The following is a 26,067-nucleotide window of genomic DNA, read 5'->3' on the forward strand; positions in this document are numbered from 1 at the left end:
CATTCAGACATGAAATGACAGATTCCTTTCTTTCTTGTTTTAATAGAGGATTGTTAAATTTAACAACACAAAAGTATTCATACAGAGGACAATCACAAACCGAAACCCACAACATCTCTAATATTTGATTTTTATTTCAGCATGAACTAGAATCACCCGACCTGCTAATGATTCAGTTTCTAATGTGGACCACAAGAATGAAGCTCTTGAAACTGTTTTGTTTGAATAAAGACGATAAGAACAGCGAAACGTTACAGCTGCAGTGACCGTCAGCATGTTGCATGTGTTTCAGGCACTTCCTGTAGGCAGGGCTGGGACTCACTGGCTGCTACATATACTGGATGATATGGCAATGACCCTGTTGCCACTAGGTGTCACTGTCACTGTAACTGAATACTGGCAGGTAGCTGTGCTCAGGCTGGGACTCGCATGTGATGGGGTCAACTGAACAATTTATTAATCACAGCAACTTAAAATTTCATATCTAAATATCAAAATTCGCCACGGTGCCCCTGACACACCTCCATCAAAGCATGAAGAGGTCGGCACATCAGACTCTTCAAAGTCTTCTGAAAACTGATCTGTTACAACTCAAGCAGGAGTTTGTTAAAATGTATCTTGATGGACAGAACTATGCATAGAAACATTTAAACTTTAATTAACTTCCTGTTAAATAAAAGTTCAATTAAGAAAACTTTATTAGCAAAGATGCCAAAATGGAATTCAAAATGACTGATTTCCTGTTGGGTTTGGATGCGGGAGACTTTTTTACATGGATGTTCTGAAATTAATGTATTTATTAAATAAGCTGCGTTTTATATATTGAGCTCCCAGATTATTTATTCTTAGCTTTGTGTGAGGAACCTGATGACACCAACACCCGAACCTAATAACACACAGCGATACAAGCTTTTCTTTTAAAAGACTCATTGCCAATTAGCACTGACCAATAAACTCTAAAAGAGAAACTGTGTGATGTTATCTGAAGACAGCAACATGAGCTCCCAAATCCCCTTAGCTTTCACTTTAAGTTTTAAGTAAATCATCCTGCAATGCAAGTGTTCCAATATTAAAATATAAGTTTTTTCTTCTGGGAATTTTAAGATCCTGAGCTGTTACTGAGCTGTGCGTCTCACAGAAATCTTTGCATGTGAAGATGCTTCAGAGCTGATGTTTCTGATGCATGTCTTGTTGGAAAACAGAGAACAGCTCTGGCTGAGTCATCAGGGCGACAGAGACTTGTGTTGTCTCGGTTTCATTGTTTGGAGCAGAGCGGAGCTGTTTTGGGGGAACCCGCCCAGTCGGGTCGGTGTCAGGGGATCATCAGGTAACTCGCTGCCTGTAAATCTCCAACAGAGTTTGGAGCTCACACCAGTTTACAGACAAAGACAGAGAGATAAGAGGGGAGATAAATACTCCAGCACGACTGAAACCATGGGGGAAACGAGGACACGCCAACAATACAGGATGTTATTACAGCAGAGGCTCGGAGAGAAACTTCCCTATCAGATACCATCTGTAATTTTTAGAAATACAAAGAAAACAGAAAAGCTCCAAAATTAATGAGACCACAACACCAGAAGTCACCCTATTGGTCTAAAACATAAGGTTTCTAAAGGATGATTCACAAAGTGCAAAAACCTGACGGAGCATTTGATGTTCAAGCACACCGTCTGTGGTTACGCTGTGTTTGTGTCGGTCTGATTGGTGGGAAATATTTTTGTCTTGTGTAACATGAGTGTAACTTGATCAGGGTTGGGGGGGTGCTGGACTCAGGCGTGCCGCCCCCAGGTGTATCCATCATCGGGAACCTTCTTGTGGGGCATGGGGGATCTGAGTAAAGCCAAATCACATGAATCTGGGTGCAGCAAGAAGCCAGAGAAAACACTGCTGGCCTCATTGCTGACATACATGCCGTTGGTGACCATATCCTTCACCTGAATCCACACCCAATCTCCCCTCAGCAGGTGAAGGACAACCGACTGTGAGGTGGTCGCTAACTGGCTGGCCTCCGTGGTTTTAATAACCGGCATGAAGTTACGAAAGAGGCCGATTTTCAGGACTTTGTCAAAGACGGTGACGTGGTAGCTGAAGACGTAGGTGCCATTGATGGGAGCGATGTAGATGCCGGTGCTGGGGTTGTAATTCTGCTGGATGTTGTAGAAAACATAGGAGAAAACCACGGGGGTGTCGGGTGAGGGAAAGCTGGTCATCAGGCCTGCAGCAAAGGCCGACTGGATGGCGGGCATGCAGGGACCTGGAGGACCCATCATCCCTATGTGCCCCATGTCTCCTTTTATCCCCCGAGGCCCTATTTGGCCCACGAGGCCCATTGTTCCCACATCACCTTTGACTCCTTTATCTCCTTTTTCGCCTTTATGTCCATCAGCTCCATCTATACATCTGCACTCCCCCTGTGGCCCCAGCTCTCCTTTCTCACCCACAGATCCAGGAACACCAGGGGGCCCAAACTCTCCCATCTCACCCTTGACACCTTTGGGACCCGGCATCCCCGGGGTGCCAGGCAGACCTCTGGATCCTGCAGGGCCTATCAAACCAGTTGGTCCCTGAGTTCCAGCGATGGACTTGCAATTATCAGGACAGACATCATCATCTCCTCGAGGACCCGGATCCCCATGAAGACCCGCAAAACCTTGCTCCCCTTTTTCACCTGCAGAGCAACAAAAACAGGGTGAGGAGGTGTTCTGAGGCTCGATGGGCTGAAGCACCCAATGACTGCCTCATCGGTCACCTTTGAAGCCCTGCAGTCCTCTGAGTCCTGCAGGCCCCTGAGGTCCGCAGTCGCCCTTATCCCCATCATCGCCTTTCTGTCCTAAAGTTTGAACACAAAACAGATGAAGTCAGGTGACTCACACCATGATAAACATTTAGTTATAGCAAAACAGAAAACCACAAGTAGAGTCCAAGCAGTTTAGGGCAGTAAGAAGATAACACACATTTCTTTTTACTACAGCAGCCCCTAGTGTGAAATGAAGTATTTTTCAGACAAGTTCATAAAGAGAAGACAGTCAGTGATGCAGAAAAAGGAGCAGCTTCAAACCTCTTTTATGATTCTCACTGCTGGTAACAGGAACTGATCAGCTATCGTCCAATAATTTAACTTCAGCCTCTCACAGCAGCTTTCGGGGCAACTAACACAGTCAGCATGTATGAATATTTTTTAAAAGAGCTAAACCAGGAGTTTGTGTTTCTCTTTGCTCTCATGGTAAACGCTATAAAAACAAAGAGATTCAAATTTGAAGTGGTGTTTTTGACTGGCTGTAGGCATTTTGGGTAAAACTGTTCAAATAAAATAAAATAAAGTAAATAATAATAATAATAATGGCTGTTCACACGATACAATGTAATAGATAAACAATTAAATGACAGAAGAGTTCCTGATTTTTCATGATCTACTAGAGAAATTATTAATTATATAATAATAGGACACTGTGGGCAATGAGCTATCAGAACTCTTTCTGTAACATTTATTTATTATAATTTAAGCCCAAACAGTCGTGCTGACAGTCATTTACTATGGCCACGTCTTTGTCCTGTAGAAAAACTGACACATACAGTTAACCAGTCCCCTGTCTTCACCTTGACACAAATTAACTTATTGTTCTCATATTAAGAAAATTAACACAAGTAAAGGATTAAATGTGCAGTTAATCTTCTTTAAACTGAGAGAAAGAAAAGCTTCTCTTCTCGGGAGCACTGAAACATAATTTAACATAACATAACATAATTTCCTAAGGGATTAATAAAGTATTCTTATTCTGATTCTGAAATTCAAATCGTCCTGTTTGTGGCTCACAGTGTAAAATAGTTTGACATTCCTGCACATAAAAATGTTTTTTTAAATCCCATTTAGATTTCCAATCAAAGGAATCAGATGCTTGGCCAGGACCAAAGATTGCTTTGGTGAAAAGAATCAGTGCCCAGTCAGTGAGCCACATCTTGCAAAATTAGTTTTTTTCTACCTGACAGAGACTCTTAAAGAAGGAAAAATGGAAATATTGGGAATACTGAGCCTGCTTCACAGCATTCCCCATCAGGGAGCAGTAACCTTTGGCTCCTTGTCTGCCCACGAAACCTGGAGGACCTCTGAACCCAGACATGCCTCTTTTCCCAGGACTACCAGGAATACCTGACGGGGAGAGCGACAGACTGATTAACCAACGAAGCAGCAACAGCTGCAGTTCATTCACTGTCCAGCAGAAGCAGCCCCATGTTAAAATAAGCATGTGTGCAGACTGATGCACAAACTGTAAGCTTCTCATATTCATCATGTTTTTCTTTATTTATTTTTGGTCTGATGGAAATAAAATAATATAAAAATGTTCTGTGTGATCTGTAACGTCATGATATAGATCCAGGTTACCTGGAAGCCCCTCATCTCCGCGGCTTCCTTTGGGCCCTCTGGTGTTCTGGCATCGAGTGCAGACGCAGAACCAGGGGATCTGCTGCTCGGGGACGCTGGACTGAAGCAGCATCTGGCAATAAGCATCGCGGTCACTGACAGCTGCTGGGTCAAAGGTGAGGACAGGGGACTGGGTCCCATTTCTTAACATAACAACAGGGAGGGACATCACCGCCAGCAGGGCATGAAGAAGAAAGGTCACCATGGTCTGCAGAGACAAAGGAGATGTTTGAACTTCCTCCTGCTGCTGATGTCAGTTTCTGCAGGGCTCTGAAGCTGTGTTTGAGAGGAGAGTTTCCTGGAAGGGGACGTTAAAGCAAGGTCAGCCAGCGACGGAGGTCAGGAGCTTCCATGAACTCTGGTTAACTCACCGATGAGGGCTTGTACATTTGCCATGAAAATAAAGAAAACATCTTCATTTTTATTTAAAAAACAGTGCCCTGGAGTTCTCAGGTCACTTTTAAAATAAGATTTTATCTTCTGGAAACTTTCTGTCCTTTCAGATCTGTTCAAAGAGGGTTTCATTCAGTGCAATCTGCCTAAAATCTGTCCGTGTTATTAGATTATATCACGTTTATATTTAAACGTTTTAGTGTTTTAGTGTTAAATATTATTTAGCTAAGCCTGGTGTTGTTCCATTAATTCATTTTAATCTGAATGTTAGAAACATGCTTTGGTGTCCTGTGTTTCTCGTCTAGTGTTTGAAAATGCATTTTATACAAATTAATAAAAATAGTCACTCATTTTTTCCTGGTTTAAAGTTTTTAAAGAAACTCACCTTGTCGTGTTTCACGCCTTCTGCCTTTTCTCTGAGTTCACCTCTCACAGCAGCTAATAAAACACCTGGACCACACCCACCTGGTGCCCCACCCACACATGTGTGTGTGTGTGTGTGTGTGTGTGTGTGTAGGTGTGTGTGTGTGTGTTAGTCTGCATTTCATGTTTTTGACTGTACTGAAAAATGTGACCTCATTGCAGCCTCACAGGTGTCACATGACTGGACACACACACACTCACACACAGACACACACACACACACATAGACACACACACAGACACACTCACACACACAAACACACACTTACAGTTTGAATTCTTTTCTGTTTATTTTTGCAGCTGTTTGTGATCAGCAGAATGATGTCAGACCCTCGTCTCCTCCTCCTTCTCTTCCTCCTCGTCTCAGTGGTGCACGACGGTCTCCTCAGCGTGTGCGGTTACAAGTACAGTTTTTGCACGTTGTTACTGAAACATCAAACCAACAACACGAAGGAGAAACATCATTTAAATAAAACAGAATATGAGAACAAAATCAGAATAAGTCAGTTAAAGCCAAAAAAGAAAGCTGCTCAGGTGAGTGGAGGAGGCCCTGATAGGCCCAGGTGTAACTGTAATCCTTCTCTGATGTACGATCCAGCAGGTCGACTGAAGGTCGTCATCGTATCCCGCACAGACAAACGCTCCATAGGCGGGACCTTATTAAAGCCGCACCCTGGGAATCAGGATGTGGGTCAACTATACAGCAGAGCGGGTGATACGCCCACAACGTGATGGCTCAGTTTCAGGACCAGACTCTTCCCCAAATCCCCAAAACTCCCAGCTTCACATGCAAGGACAAAGAAATATAGGCTACATGGGTGGAAATCAATCCCTCCCGATGGCAAAGGCCTCCATCTGTTCTTCCTGCTGTTTTACTGGCACAGGCATTATAGTATTATCAACGCTGTAGTGACATCATCATAATATGACCTCAGAAAGAGGAGAAGTTTTAGGGCCTGAGTGAACTTCCTCTTTTATGGGCAACAAGACACTTTATACGAAGGAGATAACAACATACAAGATCTATACGTTACAAACCTCCGTGATGCCATAAAAGGCACATGATACAATACATTTTCCTGTTTTTCTTTAACTGGTTTACTTATTTCAATTAATCAACGTATTTGTTTTTTAACTAGATTAAAACTGTCATTTATTAAAGTGTGTTATTAAACTGCCCCAACTGCCTCCCTCTTCCCACTCCATCAAACCCCCCAGGCATGCAGGGCCTTGGGGTACAGGTATGTCACTGAGGTGCAGTGGAGGCCACCTGTTTTACATGCGCTTTAGAACAGCACGCAGCAAGACCACATATGAACAGGCAGAGGGAGGTATGGGGTCTTCATAACTCCGTTCTCTGTTCGCCATCGGGGGCAGGGGGCTGGGAGGAGGAGTTGGCCGTCTGGTCTGGATCCGGGATGCTGGCTTCCTTGCTGCTGCAAGACCAGGGGTGGTCTCTCCACCACAGGGAAAAGGGCAACATCTCCTGGGTTTGGGGGCAGATTGCCCCTCTGAGGGTGATGGTGCCTGGACCTTGGGTATAGAGTATGTACGGGGAGTGTGAGTGTGTGTACAGTGTTCATTTCTGTTTGTCTCCATGTTGAGTGAGTGCTGAGTGTTTGTATATGAGTGCATGAGGATGGAAATGCACGTTTGTGTCTGTGTGCGCCTGTTTGTCTGTGTCTATATGTCAGCTTGGGTCTTAGACTCCACCTCTCTGTGAACATCTTAGGCCCTCCAAAGTATGGAGGCCCATCTCCCCCCATCACACTCCCTGCCGGTGGCTGATGCCCTCAGGCGTCGGTGAGTTGGTGGTTCTTGGTGTCTGGTGCTGGGCCCTCAGGTATGTAACAGCTCATTCCCGCCAGCTCATGGCTGCTTGGAGGGGCCTGGCGCCTATGGCTTGGTCGGGCCCCTTCAGGGGATGGAGGGCCCTCAGTCCTCTGGGCCTGGGGCTCAGTCCACTCTGGCACAGCTGGCTGCTGGCAGAGCCTGCGGGCATGTCCCCCAGCAGCCCCCTGTGGCTTCTGCGCCGTGGCTGCTGGGTGACCCCTCATCTGGAACTGTTCACAGCTCTTTCAAGGAGGGTGGATTTGCTGGCCCTCTGGTGATCCTCCGTGGGCTCTCGCACTCTGGACGGCCTCTAGATGTCTGGGGCCTGGATCTCCTCCATGCCTGCTTCATGTTCCTGGGGGCAGGGCTATGGCTCCCCACACCTACCTACCTACTATTAGACATTTACATGGAGAAACCTTATGAATACATGTGCTCTCACACACACAGGTGTACAAAAAGGTACTCACCGACACACTCTCTTGGTTGGCTGCTGCCTCCAAACATATCATGCGTTGTCAGTACGATTCAGTATTTATTATTTACTGTTACCAATGCTTATGCTAGTTGTTGCTGTAGTTTCCCTACTCTGCTGTTTTCTTTTTGCTTGTTTTTTTTCTCAGCAGGTTGTGAATAAGATTTTCAGTGTCTTTTCTCTCTATCCCTCTTCTCCTCTAGTTTATTCTTTCTGATTGTAATAACTTAAAATAAAAACAAATAATAAAGAGTGAATCAACTATGACAATCAAGTGGACGAGTATAGGAAAAGGTCCACTTGGGGAAGTAAATCTCTTGGGCCTTTTTCTTGGCCTTCAGACAACAGTTCTGATTGCTACAGTGCTGGACAGGACAGACATAAAAAAAAGAAAAACGAAAGAAATGTTAAACACACCAACGCCAAACAGAAAGTGGAAAAAAGTTTGGATCCAAAAAGGAAAATCTTTAAAATGAATCAGAATATTAAATTTTACCGGCCCTAACCTCCGAAAATAACCCCACTCCACTCTTTCTTACATCTTCTTCCACCTATCAGTAAAAAGCTGCACTTTCAATATAGTTACTGCATTACTGCATTAATGCTCGCTGCTCTTCACTGCAGCATCAGCTGTGTAAGACATAAATAAAGCTCAAATACAAAGGTTTGGACACTGTTTTGCATGTTTCCCTACTGTAGGGGTCTCTGCAATCATACAGGGCTCTGACAGGGTACAAGATGACAACTTTGGAATTCTACTAGAAACAGTCGATCATATTTGTTTGTCAAAGCTAAATCCAGGGCAAACTAGGCTAAATTAGCGTTTTTAGCTAACAGCTACAATAAGCATAAAAGTTACTGTACGACTATCAATTGTTAACATGACGCTTGTTCTTATACATGTAATACATTTATTACCAACCTGAGAGTTTATCCGCTGGTCATTCGACATGACGAATGACTTCTGAAGTCTTAATTCAGCTCCAGACGCTGTAGATTCCCGTCAGTAACACTTTCGGTCCGCTAGTAAAACGTAGTTCTATTAATCTGCGCTCGTTTACTCTTGAACCGGAACCGGATGTAAGTTCCAAAAAACTGAATTGTAGAACTGAAACCGAAATTATTCGAGAGCTGAATTTTTAAAGGATAAAATGCAGTTTCAAAGCAAATGAATTCATTTTCAATATATAAAATTCAATTTCAATTTAGTGACGATCATTTTCAAACCATAAATTCAATTTCAAATTAGACTCATTCAAATTCAGTTTTCAAAAGCATTTATTCAAGTTACAATTCAGATTCAATCTGAGCAATTCAAATTCAAATTTAACTTATTCAAATTCAGTTTCTGATGGCATAGATTTCTGCCCATACTCCATTTTACAAGAACTTTGAAGAGTCACTCTGATTCCACATGAATAAAACATCTGATATTATGAACACAAACACTGCCTGCTGGGTCAGGTTTAGGTTTGTCTGGCTAACACTTCTGTGACGCTAACATGAAACATCTTACAGGAGGCTAACATGGCACTGGGATCAGTGCAGTCTTGGTTCCAGAGTTAACTTTTAGTTATTTCCACAAAAGACAAATTTAAGACTTTGAACAAAGTGAGAGAACTTTTCTGTTAAAGTCAACCTGCAGAGGCTGCTGTAAGAGTTACATCATCTCTGTAACTGGTAGATTAAAGGTCATCTGTGCATGTAAACATTTCTGTCCCTGAGGTGTCTCCTCATTAGCCACAGTTTCCTCCAACTCCCTCTGATGCAACTATCTGTGAGTGCTTTTGACCAGAGAGACCAATCAGCCGGAGCAGACCTCAGCTCTGGTCTCAGAGGGCCGAGGACGGTAATGACCCCCCTCAGAGGATCCATCCATGAAAACACATCCTGCAAACTTCATACAGACTTTCTGAAACACTGCTCCAGCTTTTTCCTGATGTTGTAGAATGTGTGTGTTGTCCATATGTATGTGGACACCAACTCTGAACATCCACCAGCTCACTGCTGATCCATTTAATTCAATTCAATTCAATTCAATTTTATTTATATAGCGCCAAATCACAACAAAAGTCGCCTCAAGGCGCTTTATATTGTACAGTAGATTGCACAATAATAAATACAGAGAAAAACCCAACAATCATATGACCCCCTATGAGCAAGCACTTTGGCGACAGTGGGAAGGAAAAACTCCCTTTTAACAGGAAGAAACCTCCGGCAGAACCAGGCTCAGGGAGGGGCGGCCATCTGCTGCGACCGGTTGGGGTGAAAGAAGGAAAACAGGATGAAAGACATGTTGTGGAAGAGAGACAGAGATTAATAACAGATATGATTCGATGCAGAGAGGTCTATTAACACATAGTGAGTGAGAAAGGTGACTGGAAGGGAAAAACTCAATGCATCATGGGAATCCCCGGCAGCCTACGTCTATTGCAGCATAACTAAGGGAGGATTCAGGGTCACCTGGTCCAGCCCTAACTATATGCTTTAGCGAAAAGGAAAGTTTTAAGCCTAATCTTGAAAGTAGAGATAGTGTCTGTCTCCCGAATCCAAACTGGAAGTTGGTTCCACAGAAGAGGGGCCTGAAAACTGAAGGCTCTGCCTCCCATTCTACTTTTAAATACTCTAGGAACAACAAGTAGGCCTGCAGTGTGAGAGCGAAGTGCTCTAATAGGGTGATATGGTACTACAAGGTCATTAAGATAAGATGGGGCCTGATTATTTAAGACCTTGTATGTGAGGAGCAGGATTTTGAATTCTGGATTTAACAGGAAGCCAATGAAGGGAAGCCAAAACAGGAGAAATCTGCTCTCTCTTTCTAGTCCCTGTCAGGACTCTTGCTGCAGCATTTTGGATCAGCTGAAGACTTTTCAGAGAGTTTTTAGGACATTCTGATAATAAAGAATTACAGTAGTCCAGCCTGGAAGTAATAAATGCATGAACTAGTTTTTCAGCATCACTCTGAGACAGGATATTTCTAATTTTAGAGATGTTGCGCAAATGGAAGAAAGCAGTCTTACATATTTGTTTAATATGTGCGTTGAAGGACATGTCCTGGTCAAAAATGACTCCAAGGTTTCTCACAGTGTTACTGGAGGCCAAGGTAATGCCATCCAGAGTAAGAATCTGCTTAGATACCATATTTCTAAGATTTTCAGGGCTGAGTACAATAACCTCAGTTTCATCTGAATTAAGAAGCAGAAAGTTAGCGGCCATCCAGGTCTTTATGTCTTTAAGACATTCCTGCAGTTTAACTAATTGGTCTGTGATACATGGCTTCATGGATAGATAGAGCTGCGTGTCATCTGCATAGCAGTGAAAATGTATGCTATGTCTTCTAATGATGCTGCCTAAGGGAAGCATGTATAATGTAAATAGAATTGGTCCTAGCACTGAACCCTGTGGAACACCATAATTGACCTTAGTGTCTGAAGAGGACTCTCCATTTACATGTACAAATTGGAGTCTATTAGATAGATATGATACAAACCACTGCAGTGCAGTACCTGTAATACCTACAGCATGTTCTAATCGCTCTAATAGGATATTATGGTCAACAGTATCAAACGCAGCACTGAGGTCTAGCAGGACAAGTACAGAGATGAGTCCACTGTCAGAGGCCATAAGAAGATCATTTGTAACCTTCACTAAAGCTGTTTCTGTGCTGTGATGAGCTCTGAAACCTGACTGAAACTCTTCAAATAAGCCATTCCTCTGCAGATGATCTGTTAGCTGTTTGACAACTACTCTTTCAAGGATTTTTGATATGAAAGGAAGGTTGGAGATTGGCCTATAATTAGCTAAGACTGCTGGGTCTAGAGATGGCTTTTTAAGTAAAGGTTTAACTACAGCCAGCTTGAAGGCCTGTGGTACATAGCCGATTATTAGAGATAGGTTGATCATATTTAAGATTGAAGCATTAATTAATGGCAGGACTTCTTTGAGCAGTTTTGTAGGAATGGGGTCTAAAAGACACGTTGATGGTTTGGAGGAATTAATTATTGAAGTTAACTCAGAAAGATCAATTGGAGAAAAAGAGTCTAACTTAACATCGATGGTACTAAAAGTAGCTGTAGATAATATTACATCTGTGGGATGATTATTGGTAATTTTTTCTCTAATGATAAAAATTTTATTTGTGAAGAAGTTCATGAAGTCATTACTAGTTAATGTTAAAGGGATTGTTGGCTCAGTAGAGCTCTGACTTTTTGTCAGCCTGACTACAGTGCTGAAGAGAAACCTGGGGTTGTTCTTATTTTCTTCAATCAGTGACGAATAGTAAGATGTTCTGGCTTTGCGGAGGGCTTTCTTATAAAGCAGCAAACTATTTCTCCAGGCTAAATGATGATCCTCTAAATTTGTGACACGCCATTTCCTCTCCAGCTTACGAGTTATCTGCTTTAGGCTACGTGTTTGAGAATTATACCACGGAGTCAGGGACTTTGGATTTGAGGCCTTAGTTTTCACAGGAGCTACAGTATCCAGAGTCGTACGTAGTGAGGAGGTAAAATTATTAACAAGATAATCGACCTCTGTTGGAGTAGCGTTCAGATAGCTGCTCTGCTCTATGTTGGTACAGGGCATTGAAGATGATAACAGTGGGTGGATTATATTCTTAAACTTAGTTACAGCACTTTCAGAAAGACATCTACTTTGATAAAGTCTACTCTCCACTGCTGTGTAATCAATTATTGTAAATGTAAATATTATCAGGAAATGATCAGACAGCAGAGGGTTTTCAGGAAACACTGTTCAATGTTCAGTTTCTATGCCATATGTTAAAACAAGATCTAGAGTGTGATTAAAGTGGTGGGTGGGTTCTTTTACATTTTGAGAGAAGCCAATTGAGTCTAATAACAGATTAAATGCGATGTTGAGGCTGTCATTTTTAGCATCTACATGGATGTTAAAATCACCCACAATAATTATTTTATCTGAGCTGAGCACTAAATCAGATAAAAAGTCTGAGAAATCAGAGAGAAACTCTGTGTAAGGCCCAGGTGGACGATAGATGATAACAAGTAAGACTGGTTTCTGAGTTTTACAGCTGGGGTGGACGAGGCTAAGCATCAGGCTTTCAAATGAATTAAAAGTCTGTCTGGGTCTTTGGTTAATTAATAGGCTGGTGTGAAAAATTGCTGCCACACTGCCCCCTCGGCCTGTGCTTCGAGATTTCTGGTAGTTAGAATGACTCGGGGGTGTTGATTCATTTAAACTAACATACTCATCCTGCTGCAACCAGGTTTCTGTAAGGCAGAGTAAATCGATTTGTTGATCAATTATTAAGTCATGTACTAACAGAGACTTGGAGGAGAGAGACCTAATATTTAATAATCCACAGTTCACTGTTTTACTCTTTGGTTCAGATGTGGATACTGTATTGTTCTTTCTTTGTGATTTTTTATGTTTAAGTTGTTTATTGCTGGTTTTTGGTTTGTTTTTTGTCTTTTTGGGAGCTGACACAGTCTCAATGGAGATGGGTTTTTGGGGGGTAGCAGGAGGAGAGAAGCTGCAGAGAGGCGTGTAAGACTGCAACTCTGCTTCCTGGTCCCAACTCTGGATAGTCATATTTTGGGGGTTTAATAAATTTGTCCATATTTCTAGAAATGAGAGCTGCTCCATCCAAAGTGGGATGGATGCCGTCTCTCCTAACAAGACCAGGTTTCCTCCAGAAGGTTTGCCAATTATCTATGAAGCCCACATCGTTTCTGGGACACCACTCAGACAGCCAGCAATTTAAGGAGAACATGCGGCTAAACATGTCACTCCTGGGGCCCGTTCTTCGTACCTCGCTAAGGAAGTTAGCCGGATTTGAATGTTGACGATTTCGCGTGATCTTGGATCGTTCGGTTCTCCGAAGCTCATCTGGGACTTGCTGTCATAGCAACAGATCCGTAAGCGTAAACCTGCTCGGGAGCAGGTTTACTTTATGTAAACAGGATTAGATCGCGGCCACTCAGGTATGTCCGCTGCACTTATATGAAAGCAAGAGCGATATTTCGCCACTGTTTTACCATAAATAATATTATCAATGTATCTGCCCCAGCGGCTTTACCCTTGTAGTCCCGTCTCCTCCAGTGAGTCCAAGCTCACTTAGGGACCTAGGTTCAAGCAATCGTGACTGCGCCTTGCCTTAGGTTGTCCCAGGGTTTCGAGGTGGGATCTTACCCGTCATGGGCTGTCCAGCCTTCCATGCTTCGCCTGATACGGGGGCCAAGTGGGCACGGGTGCTATGAGGGGAGGGGACACACTGACTCTGGAAATCAAAGGAGTGTAAGCTGCTTTCTTCATTTCATCAGTATATTAAGCTATCTCACTTCTGATTATTCCCAACATTTCACCTGTAACAATTTGTGTACGTGTGTTTTCTATTCATTAATGTAATTGTTAGTTCATGTATTTATTTTCTCAGTCTTTCTTTTTCTAAACATGTAATTAATATATTTTATTACTTTTTCTTAAGACATTCAGTCTCTAATTGCTCTGTTTTCATGCTGCAACGTCTCTCCCCAGCTATAATCAGACTTCCTGTTTGACGCACACACACTCTCTCAGGCCTCCTCTATTCACGCACTCCCCTATGAGTTATTATTACTTATTTATTATTTTGTACAAATCACACAGAATCATTCAAATCAAGTACTCACAACATTCACACACTTAGAAGCACTCAAAATACGCTTTCCTAAGAGTATTTTATCAAACATGCTTGCTTAGAATCAGAAAGAGCAAGTAGACAACACTCAGTGCGTCTGTCCTCTTAAAAAGAAGACAAATAAACACATATGGGACAATTCTCCCCATCTTAGACAAAATGTGACCTTTAATGTCCGTTTCTAAGTCATGTTCTTCTCTACACACGACTCTTGGCCTCCAGGGCATAAAACTTTAAACCTAAGTTTTTACTTTTACCAGAACTAGTACTTTACCAGAACCCTCATACGTGCAATAAGACTGCTATATGTGCAATTCTTTCTTTGACAAAGTTGTATTTGTATTTTCTTACTCAGCTGTATATAGTATTGGTATTCTATTTTATTCTATTCTACTTTATTTTATTGCATTCCAGTGTTTTCTAATTTCTGCTGCATAACTTTGCACTTTTGCTTTAACAAAACAAATTTCCCACCGGTGGGACTAATAAAAGTCATCTTTATCTTTGACTAGCCCTAACCTAAATCCTGTCTCATCCACTGCTGAAATTCTAGTTCAATGAACACGTGTTGCAGTTTAAAATTAAAAGAGGAAGTAACTCACACCCAAGTACTGTGTGTGTGTTAATGTCTGTGTCCCTTTAAATGAAAAAGGTGAACACATGTGGTGAGTTTTCCTCAATTTACACAAAATATGACATTAAATATCCTTTTCTAATTCCTGTTCTTCTTTAAACACCATGAATGACCTCCAGGTCATAACCTTTGGACTTATAACTCTGATATAAGTCCACACAGCGCACCAAGCACAGAGAAAATTCAACCTCAGTGCTTCAGAATTCTCCTCAAAATTCAGAAACTGTTTCTGTCATTTACGTGCCCAAGAACTTCATCATATGGACCTCGCCGGGTCCAGTAATCTTCAGCACACGTATCTCACTGTTTTGAAACCAAAAAGAGGAAGGAACAGCGCCCAATTTTAAACTGTGCATGTTGTCACTGAACAACACACACACACACAGACACAGACCCAGGGCAATTCTTCCTGGATCGTTTACCAACACTCAAACCAACACAGTCCGCATTGATTATTTTCTGGACCTCAGCAGAGCCACCAAAATTCATATAAATATATCAGCCATTAACCGATTTATTTCTTTTCCTCAGACCACGCCGGATCTGTTAATATCAACAACACTGCACACTCAGAATTGTGCAGCTGATTCTTCCCGTCAGACCGCGCCGGATCTGTTACTTCAGCACAATAAACACTGATTTTCCTTCAAAATCAGTTTACCAAAAGCCACAAAACCATTTCTGACTCGGTTTTCTGAACTTCTGTGTCACTTAAACATCCTGACAGCACCAGGTGTTTTCTGTCGGACTTCCTCGTCCGAACTTAATCCTTTTACTTACAAATAAGCGTCTCCCAAAATGATCCTCTTGATCATTAGCTATTCACCGAGCCCAAAACTCTCGGCAACACCACCTGACATATGCCCACGCCGGAGCTCCTCTTTGAAGTCTCAAAGAGGTACAGGATTCTCCAATCCCGTGAGTTTGACACTTATTAAACCATAAGCTGACCAATAACTCTTATATTCTTCTATTCTTAAACATGCATTGGTCTCTTTTTCTCTTTTACCATGAAATACCATATAACCTTTTAACTCAGTACTGTCTGTTTCTCAAAGTTTCATTATCCTTGCTTCAAAGCTTCTCATTACTTCCAAGTTACTCATTCATTACTTCGACGTTTTACTTTATTCTCGAGAATTCAGTTTTACCCCTACTGCGCCAATTTAGTAGTTAAGACCATCTACTCAGCGAACAGATAATTTAGAATTCAGCCAATTTGCACAAATTTGCTTATTGAACAGGTTTGTGCTTACCTTTTAATCTTTTTAGACCGGTCCTCTGTTCGCCTCATATCAGATCCAACCTTCGGCCACATTAGTTCTCTCTGATTTAATCTAGAAACTTCACGGTCTGCCGTACACAGAATCTCTTTTCCCTTTTCTTTAACAAGAGATACTCAAAAATTCTGCAAATTCTCTCCACTCAGGAGGAGGCTCACAGCTTTATTCTTACTCTGTTTCTGGTTGGATTAAAATAACTCTTATATTAGAATCACCCTGTCCAGTGATACTGTATTTCAAAATCACCAAAGGCACGCTCACAAAACAGGAAAATGCTTCAGCAGCCTTAATGGGATCCCCGTGGGCCTCTCACTGTCTATTTCCAAGCACCTATAATGAAACAACGGCACAATGAGCATGCCCTTTATCCACCCCTCATTTAATCAATGTATCTATTCTTTGTTAAAATTAAAAGGGGAAGTGACCGCACCCAAATTTTAACTGCGCACTTTTCCCCAGCAAAAAAGAACGGAAAAAGAGACTTTTACAGCCTCTCTCACACACAGCCTGCAGCCGGCTGGCACTTAAATCATTTCAGACAGTTTCTTACGTCACGGTTTCCAGCTGTATGAGTGGGTCCCTACAACCCGGATATACACACCGCTGCTCGTCTTTAAGAGACGTCAACAGGTCTGCAAATTCTCCAGGAATATCAACAAAAACACAGCTTTTCTTGGCCCACGGTGGTCCACAAATTTTTCACTGACCACGGCGGGTCCGCAAATTTTTCACTGACCACAGCGGGTCCACAAATGCATAGGTAATACTTTTTAATCGTCTCTCATAGCTCACAGTATTTATTCTCAGAGTTACTTCAACACAACAGACCTTAGTTTCACTTTACTGCTCGGCTGGCTTTACTGCAAAACCTCAAGCTTACGGCTGGCCTGAGTTTCTCTTAAATCATATATCAACTTCCTCGGACTCTTGCGTCTGGTATTTTACTCTTTTTCTCACAATTAAGTGTCTCCCTAACAATGATCCTCTGCGATCACCGGGGCTATATCTGAGGCCACAAAATCTCAGCGGGGCCCCTCCCCTAGTTTAATACCCAGGAAACGTCTTTCCCGGGGGTGGAGTCCTTCGGCTCCGTAACTTTTAGACACTTATAATCTCTTTATTCCTTAATCACAGCTCAATCTCTCTTCTCTCTATTTCCTTAAAACAACATCTCTAGTTACTTTTAGCTCAGTACTGCTTTTTCCGAGCGACCGTGAATGCAACACTACTCTTAAGTTTCAATTTCGCTGCAAACAAAACTCAAAACAGAGATCAACAGATGACCACTCGACTACCTGTTTTAGAATTTATAATTCACTACAGCACAATTTCTGTTTAAGAGGTTTGTGCCTTACCTTTTTATTATGTGGGCCCAGTAGTCGAGCTGTCACCGTGACCTCTGCCGTTCGATTACCTAATCCGGGCTCGACCTCCGCCGACAACAAACACCTGTACTTCTTTCTGCTGATCGTCAGTTGCCCGCATCCTCCACCAAATGAAGCGAGATCGATCAACTGTAGACCAGACAACAAACGACGGAGGCCCAGAAAAGTGCAATCAAACGATGAGTTTATTGACAACGGAGAACAACCGTCAGCATATGGCTTATTTGCTCTTACAAAAATACACTGAGTTCTGGTTTTATAGCATAGAGGATCACACCCCCACATACATGTCAATACAGGTCAAAAACACATTATGTCCAGTCATTGTTTACAGACAAGGGTACATCTTGTACATCTCTAATAACTATGAACAGACATATAACTTCTCTTTTTGATAACACCTTCCTTTTAAGGTAATAACTTCAAGCTTCAGGGCCTCTAAGGGCTAATAATGGACCCTCGTCCTCAATCACTAAGTAGACTGAATTGGCGCAGGTCTCAAATAAGAAGCAGAAGACACTTGGGCCTTCGCTCAGGCCTGCTACTAGATTTATGTGTATTGTAAGCATGCATGCAATTAACCTGCTATGTTCTCATCTTCCCTCAACATGTATCACCTGGACACTCTCACCAGTGAAGCTTAAAACCCTCTTGGATAGAACATCAACTCTAAACAAGCACAGTTATGCATTGTGTATAGAATGAACTCAACCTGTGAATAGAATGAATGTGATGACAAACATATTCAATGCAATATGAACCCTGTAAACAATATTACTGATAAAATAATACTGTAGAACATGTTATTAATGCATTTATCATAAGGCAGAGTATATGGCAGCAATAAAAGAATCTCTGAATCCCATCAGCTGTCATCTGTGAAGCGTGAGCGGTGTTTGTTTTTACCATAGTTCATGGTGGAGAATGGCTGCTCTGCTGAGTTTTGCCCTAAGCGGCCGTATGAAGGGCAAACTACACTGATTAGCAGCGGCATAGGCACACTTAAAATTTCTTCCGAAATTTTCGCTTTCTAGTTCTTCTTTTTATTATTATTCTCAATCTTCCGCCTAAAATTTCAGCGCGTAACTCGCCCCACAGTTTTGAGACAAGGTTCACATATGTTATATCGTTTTGTGCGGCTGGATCTGGAATGGTGTGCAATGACTTTTGGTGTTTATGACTTTTATAGTTTTTTAAATATTAATATTTTAGTGCAAATTTTCCCGCGCTTATCTGCCGCACAGGTTTGAGACAAGGGTTACATATGTTATATCATTTTGTGCGGCTGGATCTGGACTAGTATGATATGACTTTTGGTGTTTATGACTTTTATAGTTTTTGAAATATTTTGATTTTAGTGCAAATTTAGGCCCATTTCTAGGCCCATGGGAAAGATTCATCTTTTGGCCCCATAGAAACAGACTTCATTTGTGGTGTGTTGGCTCTCTCTAGTGGTATACCGGAGTAGTACGGCCTAAAGGGTGTATGCTTGGTGGAAAACTCCATATCCCACAATTCATAGCACGCCTCTACAGAGTCAAACAATGGCGGCCACCACTTCGTTTTATATATTGCTTTTATTAGTGTTTCTAGGTCACAAAATAAACTTTTAAGATATTTTCAGGCGAGAATGTAGGTGTGTAAACTTCAAATATCTGCTCGTTTTATCAAGACATCCCATATTAGCAACAGTTCTCTTACGATGTTGCTGCTAGCCGGCTAGCTAGCTAGCGCGGCTAGTGCTGCTAAAAAGCACCCGGGCTTGGCTTACAGTGAGGCGGCTGACACTCCCTTCACCCCCTGATCGCTCGCAAAGAGTCTGTGTCTCAGCTGGACTTATTTTTCGTTCATATGGGCTGATGATGCTGGTCGACGTGGAAAAAATAACTGAGTTGTTTGGTGGTGGCTAACGCGGAGCTACAACAGAGGGCAGCTATCCACCGGTGTGTGACAGAAAGGACATGCGGGAAAAAGACACATACGAGGCTGCCAATCGACCGGTGGTGGCTTACGCGGAGCTCAAACAGAGGAGAAGCAGACCCAAGGCGGCTGCCGGTCGGAGCGTCAGGTTAACTGAATTTCAGGTAAGAAGTTATGAACTGCACTCTATTTGGGTCAGCTATAAACTGAGTTTAGGTGTAGTTTATTTTCGTTGTGCTGACTTTTTACAATCAGTTACAATAACTCCTACTGCGTGCTAGCTAGCACGACGGAGTTTCTATACAGCTGTGTGCGCGCCAAGTTACTGATGTTGAACTTTATTTTATTCATAAGGGTTAGTTCATAGAGTTGCCAACCGTTCTGTACAAACGGAATCGTCCCGCATTCAGAGAAAATATTACGCGTTTCGTATTGAGCTGAAAAGGAACACAGTTTTCCCGTACTTCAGGTAGAACGGAAAAAGACACAAAGCTGGATTTATTCTGTCGTTACGAAGCCTCCCCTGTCATTCTCTCGCCTGTTGCAACTTCAACCATGAAACTGATCAATGATCGGCTTTTCTCTCTTGTTTGTTTATCGCGCTAAACAACAGCAGCACGTTTAAGCTTGATCAGCTGTTGTTAGAATTCATTTGATTTTAATTTCTAGTATCAGCTGATGTTTGCTGGAGCCACAGCTGTAAAAGCAGCTGGTCGAAACCAGGAGATGTCCTTACTGAATTATCAGAGCTGAACTGGTGATGGAGAAACAGGTTTACCCTTTAGGTGACATGAATGAGTTGAAGGGAAGTTATGAACTGTTTCTGAGAGACAAATAAACACCAAGCTCCTTTTCTGTGCAGCTGACAGCTGGTAACTGTGCAGGGGCGGATCTAGCAAAGCTTTTGCCAGGGGGCCAGGTAGGGCATTAACAGGGAAAGGGGGACACAAAGATATACTTTTCTTTCTTATTCTCATATAAAATATTTAGCTTTTATTAAATAGTTATCTGAATCTTACAACCAAAGTTTGTATAATACTACACAAGATTGGCTGTAGACCATTGTTCATCATTCAGAACACTGTGTAAAAATAACAAATAACAAAAAGTGAATGCAAAAGTGCATAAATATTTATTTTACGTGTTTGATGTGTGTGGCGGGGCATGGTCTGCAGTGCCGCTACAGCCGGCTGTGTGGGTAAACCAACCATGTGTGAAAAGTGGTCCATAACGTAATGCTTCAAAGCGTGTTCATGCAAAACATTGTCGGGTCTGCCGTGATACAATGGGACTTCTGCTCATGAACCTGTGTGCACAGCGTCTGCAAATCGGCGCTGTACAAAGTCACCTCATCTTTACCCAAAACTGTAAGCTGTCATCTGTGAGGTGTGAGCGGTGTTTGTTTTTACCATAGCTCATGGTGGAGAATGGCTGCTCTGCTGAGTTTTGCTCTCTGTAGCCGTATGAAGGGCAAACTACACTGATTAGCAGCGGCATAGGCACACTTAAAATTTCTTCCGAAATTTTCGCTTTCTAGTTAGTTTTAGTGTTCCCAGTTTGTCTTGCCTTTGTTTTGTGTTTTTTTTTTTTGTTTGTTTGTTTTGGTTTTTTTCCTGTCAGCCAAATAAACAGCCTGCTTTTGTTGTACCTAAGCTTTCTTTTTTTACCGTGTCTGCTTTTGGGTCTGCTCTGCAAACACACCGGTCAACCCTGCCGTGACCCTTACATGCTACAGTTCTGTCACAGGTGAACATTTACTACCTGTTCATTTATCCAGAGTTATGTTTTCTGTTCACAACAAAGTGAGAATGAAAACAAACTTTTCCCAGGTTTTATATCTCACACTCGGTGCTTACTCAGAAACAGCCCTCTCAGATACTTCGATCTTTATACATGTCGATTGCTGCTGTGAATGTCCTGCTGATTGTGGTTATCTGTGTGAACAGAAGCTTACATGAACCTATGTACATCTTTCTGTGCAGCCTGTTTGTGAATGAGCTGTATGGTAGTACAGGGCTGTTTCCGTTCCTCCTGCTTCAGATCCTCTCTGATGTTCACACTGTTTCTGCTCCTCTGTGCTTCACTTAGCGAAGTTTAGAGAAGGTGAATGGAAAACCGCTTTCAATACACATTTAGGCCACTTTGAATACTGCTATGAAATGCTATGACCTATACAGTTAGGTCAATATGTATTTGGACACTGACACAAGTTTTGTTTATTTACCTGTTTACTGAAACATATTCCAATTATAGTTATATAATGGACATGGACATAATGTGTAGAGCTTTCATTTGAGGGTATCCACATTCAAACTGGATGAAGGGTTCAAGAGTTTCAGCTCCTTAACTTGCGCCATCCTCTTTTTAAAAGGACAACTGTCCAAATGTAATTGGACAGTTGACCTAAAAGTTATTTCATGGGCAGTTGTGGATAGTTCCTTCCTTATGTTCTTGTCAATTAAGCAGATAAAAGGCCTGGAGTTGATTTGAGGTGTGGTGCTTGTATTTTAAAGATTTTGCTGTTAACAGACAGCCTGCGGTCAAAAGGAGCTCTCAGTGAAGGTGAAACCATCCATCCTTGAGCTGTGACATCAGAAAAAACAGACAAAAGCCAACCAAGTGAGCAACACATTCCAGGAGGTTGGCGTATTGATATCTAAGTCTACCAGATGATTAGATACATAAACAAACCGATCAAACCAAGATCAACCTCTTCCTGAATGATGGCAAAAAAAAGCATGGAGAAGGCGTCGAACAGATCATGAGCCAAAGTACACACTGGTACAGACAGCCTCAATGACTCAGACCTATAAATCTCATGTCTGTAGTGATGAAGTGTTTCGAGCAGATAGTGTATTAGCACATCAGAGACTGTCTACTGCCCTCTCTTGACCCCTACCAGATTGCTTACAGAGCAAATTAAACCATGTAGGATCACTGCTGCCCTTCACTGAGCACTGAGCCATCTGGAGAACAGGAAGACCTACGTGAGGACTACAGCTCAGCGTTTAACACCATAATCTCAGACATCTCAGCACCAAACTGGACCACCTTCAGACACCCACCCACCCCTGGATCAAAGGCATCCTTACCAACCGGCATCCATCAGCCTACGTCTACACTAATCTGGATAAATGTGAAAATGGTGTTTTCATCTAAAAACATCCGCATCCACGCTATAGTTTTCCATTGTTGCATTCGACCTGTGTCCTTTCTGTCTGCTCTTTATTTACTTTCTGGCTCTTTGAAACATCGCAGCAAAATGTCGAGGAAAAGCACTGAGTTTTTTAAATGGACTGACAACAAGGTGGACTTGTTGCTGCGAGTAACACAAGGGCACAAAGTTGCTGAACAACAGCTCTGAGTAAACACTCCGTCTTCTGGAGCATGTACAAACTGATATTAATCTTTAATAGGGCTGTCAAAATTGAGAGCCAACAAAACAACTGCCGTACAATGCCATCTGCCATCTTAGTTGAAAAGGTCACATGACTGCATCACATGATTAAAATGCATTATCATTTTCGAAAACCTTCGTTTTTTTTGCAGTCCACAAGGCGACACGAAAACGGGATTTTCAAATGTATCCACTTTGGAGAGCGTTTTCAAAAAGCTCTGTTTTCCTTGACTGAAAACGCCGTCTCAGTGTGGACGGAGAGAAAATGATGCGTTTTCAAACGAAAACGTATTAGTGTGGACATGGTCTCAGTCAGACTCGGCCCCCACCTCTCCCGCCAACAGGTAAATCTGCCTCCCCACCTCCTCCACCCTCCTCCACCCATGCACACATTTTACAGTGGCAAGTATATTTGTCTTTAAAAAGTTTTCACTTTTTTTGTTCACTCCCTCACATCCACCCTGATCAGGAATTTGCTGAGTCCTTCCATCCTATAATGATTATGCTCTCACTGATTCATTCAACAACTGTGGTCAGAAAGATTCTCTCTGTAGCTACCTGTGTCCACTAACTTCTTCTTAAACCCGTGAAACCTTCAAACTTCACAGAGAACAGTTAGTGATGAGACCAGGGTGCTGCAGAGGAGGTTGTTCTGGTGGTTTAGTGTCCAGGATCAGGAAAGTCTGTATTTCATGGTCTCTGCAGACTGTGACATCATTTCCCTGAATAGGTAGGCGGTCTTTTTCAGGTTTTTTCCGCTGATTTGTTGCATCAGTCAGCGATCCGCAGCAAAGCTCCAGCTTTAGTGACGACTGCCTCTGTGATCAGGGGCAGTTTAGTGAGCGTGGCAGCAGTAAGGGAAAGCTTCACAAACACACAATGGTACATTTGTGTACAGAGAATACTTTTAAGTAGATACTTTGACAGATGTGTATCACACATCTGTGTTCATTAACATAAAGAGAGAAACGTGTTTTTCCTGCTCTGATCGTGTGATGATGGTTTATGATAAGAAATGCCTAAAATGTGAAATTGTGTGTTTGCAGGATTACAGTGAAGACACAACGCAGGGGGACAGAATACAGCTCATCATAAACTCCTCAAAGGTTTCATACTTCACACTTGCTGCTTACTTCGACACCAGTACTTTGAAATATTTCTGTTTCACGGTTGTTTTGTCTTTATACTTATTGATTCTTTGTGCCAACGTCCTGCTGATTGTGGTTATCTGTGTGAACAGAAGCTTACATGAACCTATGTACATGTTTCTGTGCAGCCTGTTTGTGAATGAGCTGTATGGTAGTACAGGGCTGTTTCCGTTCCTCCTGCTTCAGATCCTCTCTGATGTTCACACTGTTTCTGCTCCTCTGTGCTTCCTGCAGATCTTCTGTGTTTTTTCTTATGTCTGTGTTGAGTTTTGCATCTTAGCCGTCATGTCCTATGACAGATACCTCGCCATCTGCTGTCCTCTCCAATATCACACACGTATGACGCCTGCGACGGTTGTCTTGCTGATTGCACTTTCCTGGTTATACTCTTTTCTTACCATTCTTACTTTGATCTTACTGATCGCTCCTCTGGAGCTGTGTGGGAACGTCATTAACAAGGTTTACTGTTTGAACTACTCCATTGTGAAACTGGCCTGCTCTGAAACCACAGCAAATAACATTTATGGTCTTTTTATCACAGCTCTCACAGTGTTTGTTCCAGTTATTTTAATTCTTTGCTCATACGTGAGGATCCTGAAAGTCTGTTTTTCTGGATCCAAACAAACCCGACAGAAAGCCGTCAGCACCTGCACGCCTCACCTGTCGTCTCTGCTAAACTTCTCTTTTGGTGTTTGCTTTGAAGTGATCCAGAGCAGGTTCAGTCTGAGCAGTATGCACAGCATGGTGCACATTGTTTTATCGCTGTACTTTCTAACCTGCCAGCCGCTCTTTAACCCCGTACTGTACGGACTGAACATGTCCAACATCCGCAAACGTCTGTTTGCTCACAAAAGGAGATAACTGCAGAAGCAAAATCATCATCATGTCTGCTCTGAACACTGTGGTGAATATTGTATATTATTATTATTGTATATTATTCCACGTAAATACATGGCTGCCTCTGACTCTGCTAGTGTAAACTCTTCTGCTGTAGCTCAGGAGGTAGAGCAGGTCACCTACTAATCAGAAGGTTGGTGGTTCAATCCACCTAGCATGTATGCCAAATATCCCTGGGCAAGATATTAACCCGAAGTTGCTCTCCGATGCATTCATCGGAGTGTGAATGTTAGTTAGTAAGCACTTAAAATCATAGAAGACAGTGCTTGTGTAAATGTGGCATGTTGTATAATTAATACCTTGAGTACTCTGGGAGAGTAGAAAAGCAATGCATAAGAATCAGTCCTTAGATGTAGGCCTATGGTCAGCTGCTCATCCCAGTGAGCTAAACTGGTGGTAAGAAGCTTCTTCAGTTCTAACACCAAATGGTGGAGAGTCTTGGGTATTCAAGCCTTAGTGAGGGTCCCTTAGGAGGGTTGTTGATCCGCTATTGATCATGTGACCCATCACATTAGCCAGGTTGTGAAAAAGGTTGTGGGTCATTACCAGCAGAGGTTTGGGCTGAAACCATTGTGAGACCTTGCCTCGCCCTATCATTTGACTTACTGAGATCAGCTGACACAAGATGTGAGTGGGCGTTAAGGCATCTGGGAAGGATCCCACAATAAATCGGTGTTGTAAGCCCCTCTCTGTTCAAAGATGGTCATTCATAGTGAACATAGATAACTTCTGTCAGTTCTGAATGAGGTTGTTTATGTCCACTGTGAAATTAAACAAGTGCAGATGCTTTCTGTTCAAGTCCTTAAAAGTTAAGCTGACCTAACCCCCAACAGGATCCTGCTGTTCTGCAGGTTGTTGACCCTGTAAAGTCTGAACTATGAAATAATTGCCAGAAAATAAAATTTTTTGGAAACTGCAGTTTTTATTGAACCTTCTGACAATTTTTTTTAAAAATGTAGAAGACAATACATTCATAAGTTTGAGTTTGCATCATTTTTGCCACCTTAAACATTTCTGCTTAACCGGATCAGCTGACTGTGGGGTCATTCTGCACATTGATCATTCCAGATCCGTGTGATGGTCTATCAGTCTCAATAACCTGCGTCAGTTTCGTGTCTGTGATGTAGAGCAGTAGGAACTTGGTGGCAGATCTGTTTCTGATCATTCACTGCAGGAAAGTTCACAAAGTGCATTCTGGGAA

At 42.3% G+C, this 26,067-nt stretch overlaps 2 protein-coding genes across 2 annotated transcripts; one reads left to right on the forward strand and one right to left on the reverse strand.

The window, feature by feature from the left end:
* Positions 1–35: 35 nt before the first annotated feature.
* Positions 36–5,258, reverse strand: LOC102077236 (inner ear-specific collagen-like). Its single transcript, XM_005462755.4, has 5 exons — positions 5,202–5,258; positions 4,385–4,631; positions 4,070–4,150; positions 2,753–2,833; positions 36–2,671 (listed from the first exon to the last, which is right to left on the reverse strand). Exons 2-5 carry the CDS (start codon positions 4,626–4,628, stop codon positions 1,773–1,775), a joined length of 1,305 nt encoding a protein of 434 aa, XP_005462812.2. The 5' UTR covers positions 4,629–4,631; positions 5,202–5,258; the 3' UTR covers positions 36–1,772.
* Positions 5,259–6,552: 1,294 nt separating this feature from the next.
* On the forward strand, positions 6,553–24,853 carry LOC109204944 (olfactory receptor 51G1-like). The gene is made up of 3 exons (XM_019367196.1): positions 6,553–6,777; positions 7,083–7,433; positions 23,868–24,853. Exons 1-3 carry the CDS (start codon positions 6,553–6,555, stop codon positions 24,828–24,830), a joined length of 1,539 nt encoding a protein of 512 aa, XP_019222741.1. The 3' UTR covers positions 24,831–24,853.
* Positions 24,854–26,067: the final 1,214 nt, after the last annotated feature.

The sequence above is a fragment of the Oreochromis niloticus genome, linkage group LG14, assembly GCF_001858045.2.
Source record: "Oreochromis niloticus isolate F11D_XX linkage group LG14, O_niloticus_UMD_NMBU, whole genome shotgun sequence".
In the NCBI taxonomy this organism is placed as follows: domain Eukaryota; kingdom Metazoa; phylum Chordata; class Actinopteri; order Cichliformes; family Cichlidae; genus Oreochromis; species Oreochromis niloticus.

What these genes read in the sequence shown, in the direction of transcription:
- LOC109204944 (XM_019367196.1), top strand. Translation starts at nt 6,553, where the DNA reads ATGAACAGGCAGAGGGAGGTATGGGGTCTTCATAACTCCGTTCTCTGT. An exon ending in TGATGGTGCCTGGACCTTGG is followed by an intron (nt 6,778 to 7,082) that starts GTATAGAGTATG and finishes CTGGGCCCTCAG; the next exon opens with GTATGTAACAGCTCATTCCC. An exon ending in CCTGCTTCATGTTCCTGGGG is followed by an intron (nt 7,434 to 23,867) that starts GCAGGGCTATGG and finishes GTGTGTTTGCAG; the next exon opens with GATTACAGTGAAGACACAAC.
- LOC102077236 (XM_005462755.4), bottom strand. Translation starts at nt 4,628, where the DNA reads ATGGTGACCTTTCTTCTTCATGCCCTGCTGGCGGTGATGTCCCTCCCT. An exon ending in CGGAGATGAGGGGCTTCCAG is followed by an intron (nt 4,151 to 4,384) that starts GTAACCTGGATC and finishes TCTCCCCGTCAG; the next exon opens with GTATTCCTGGTAGTCCTGGG. An exon ending in AGGACTGCAGGGCTTCAAAG is followed by an intron (nt 2,672 to 2,752) that starts GTGACCGATGAG and finishes GTTGCTCTGCAG; the next exon opens with GTGAAAAAGGGGAGCAAGGT.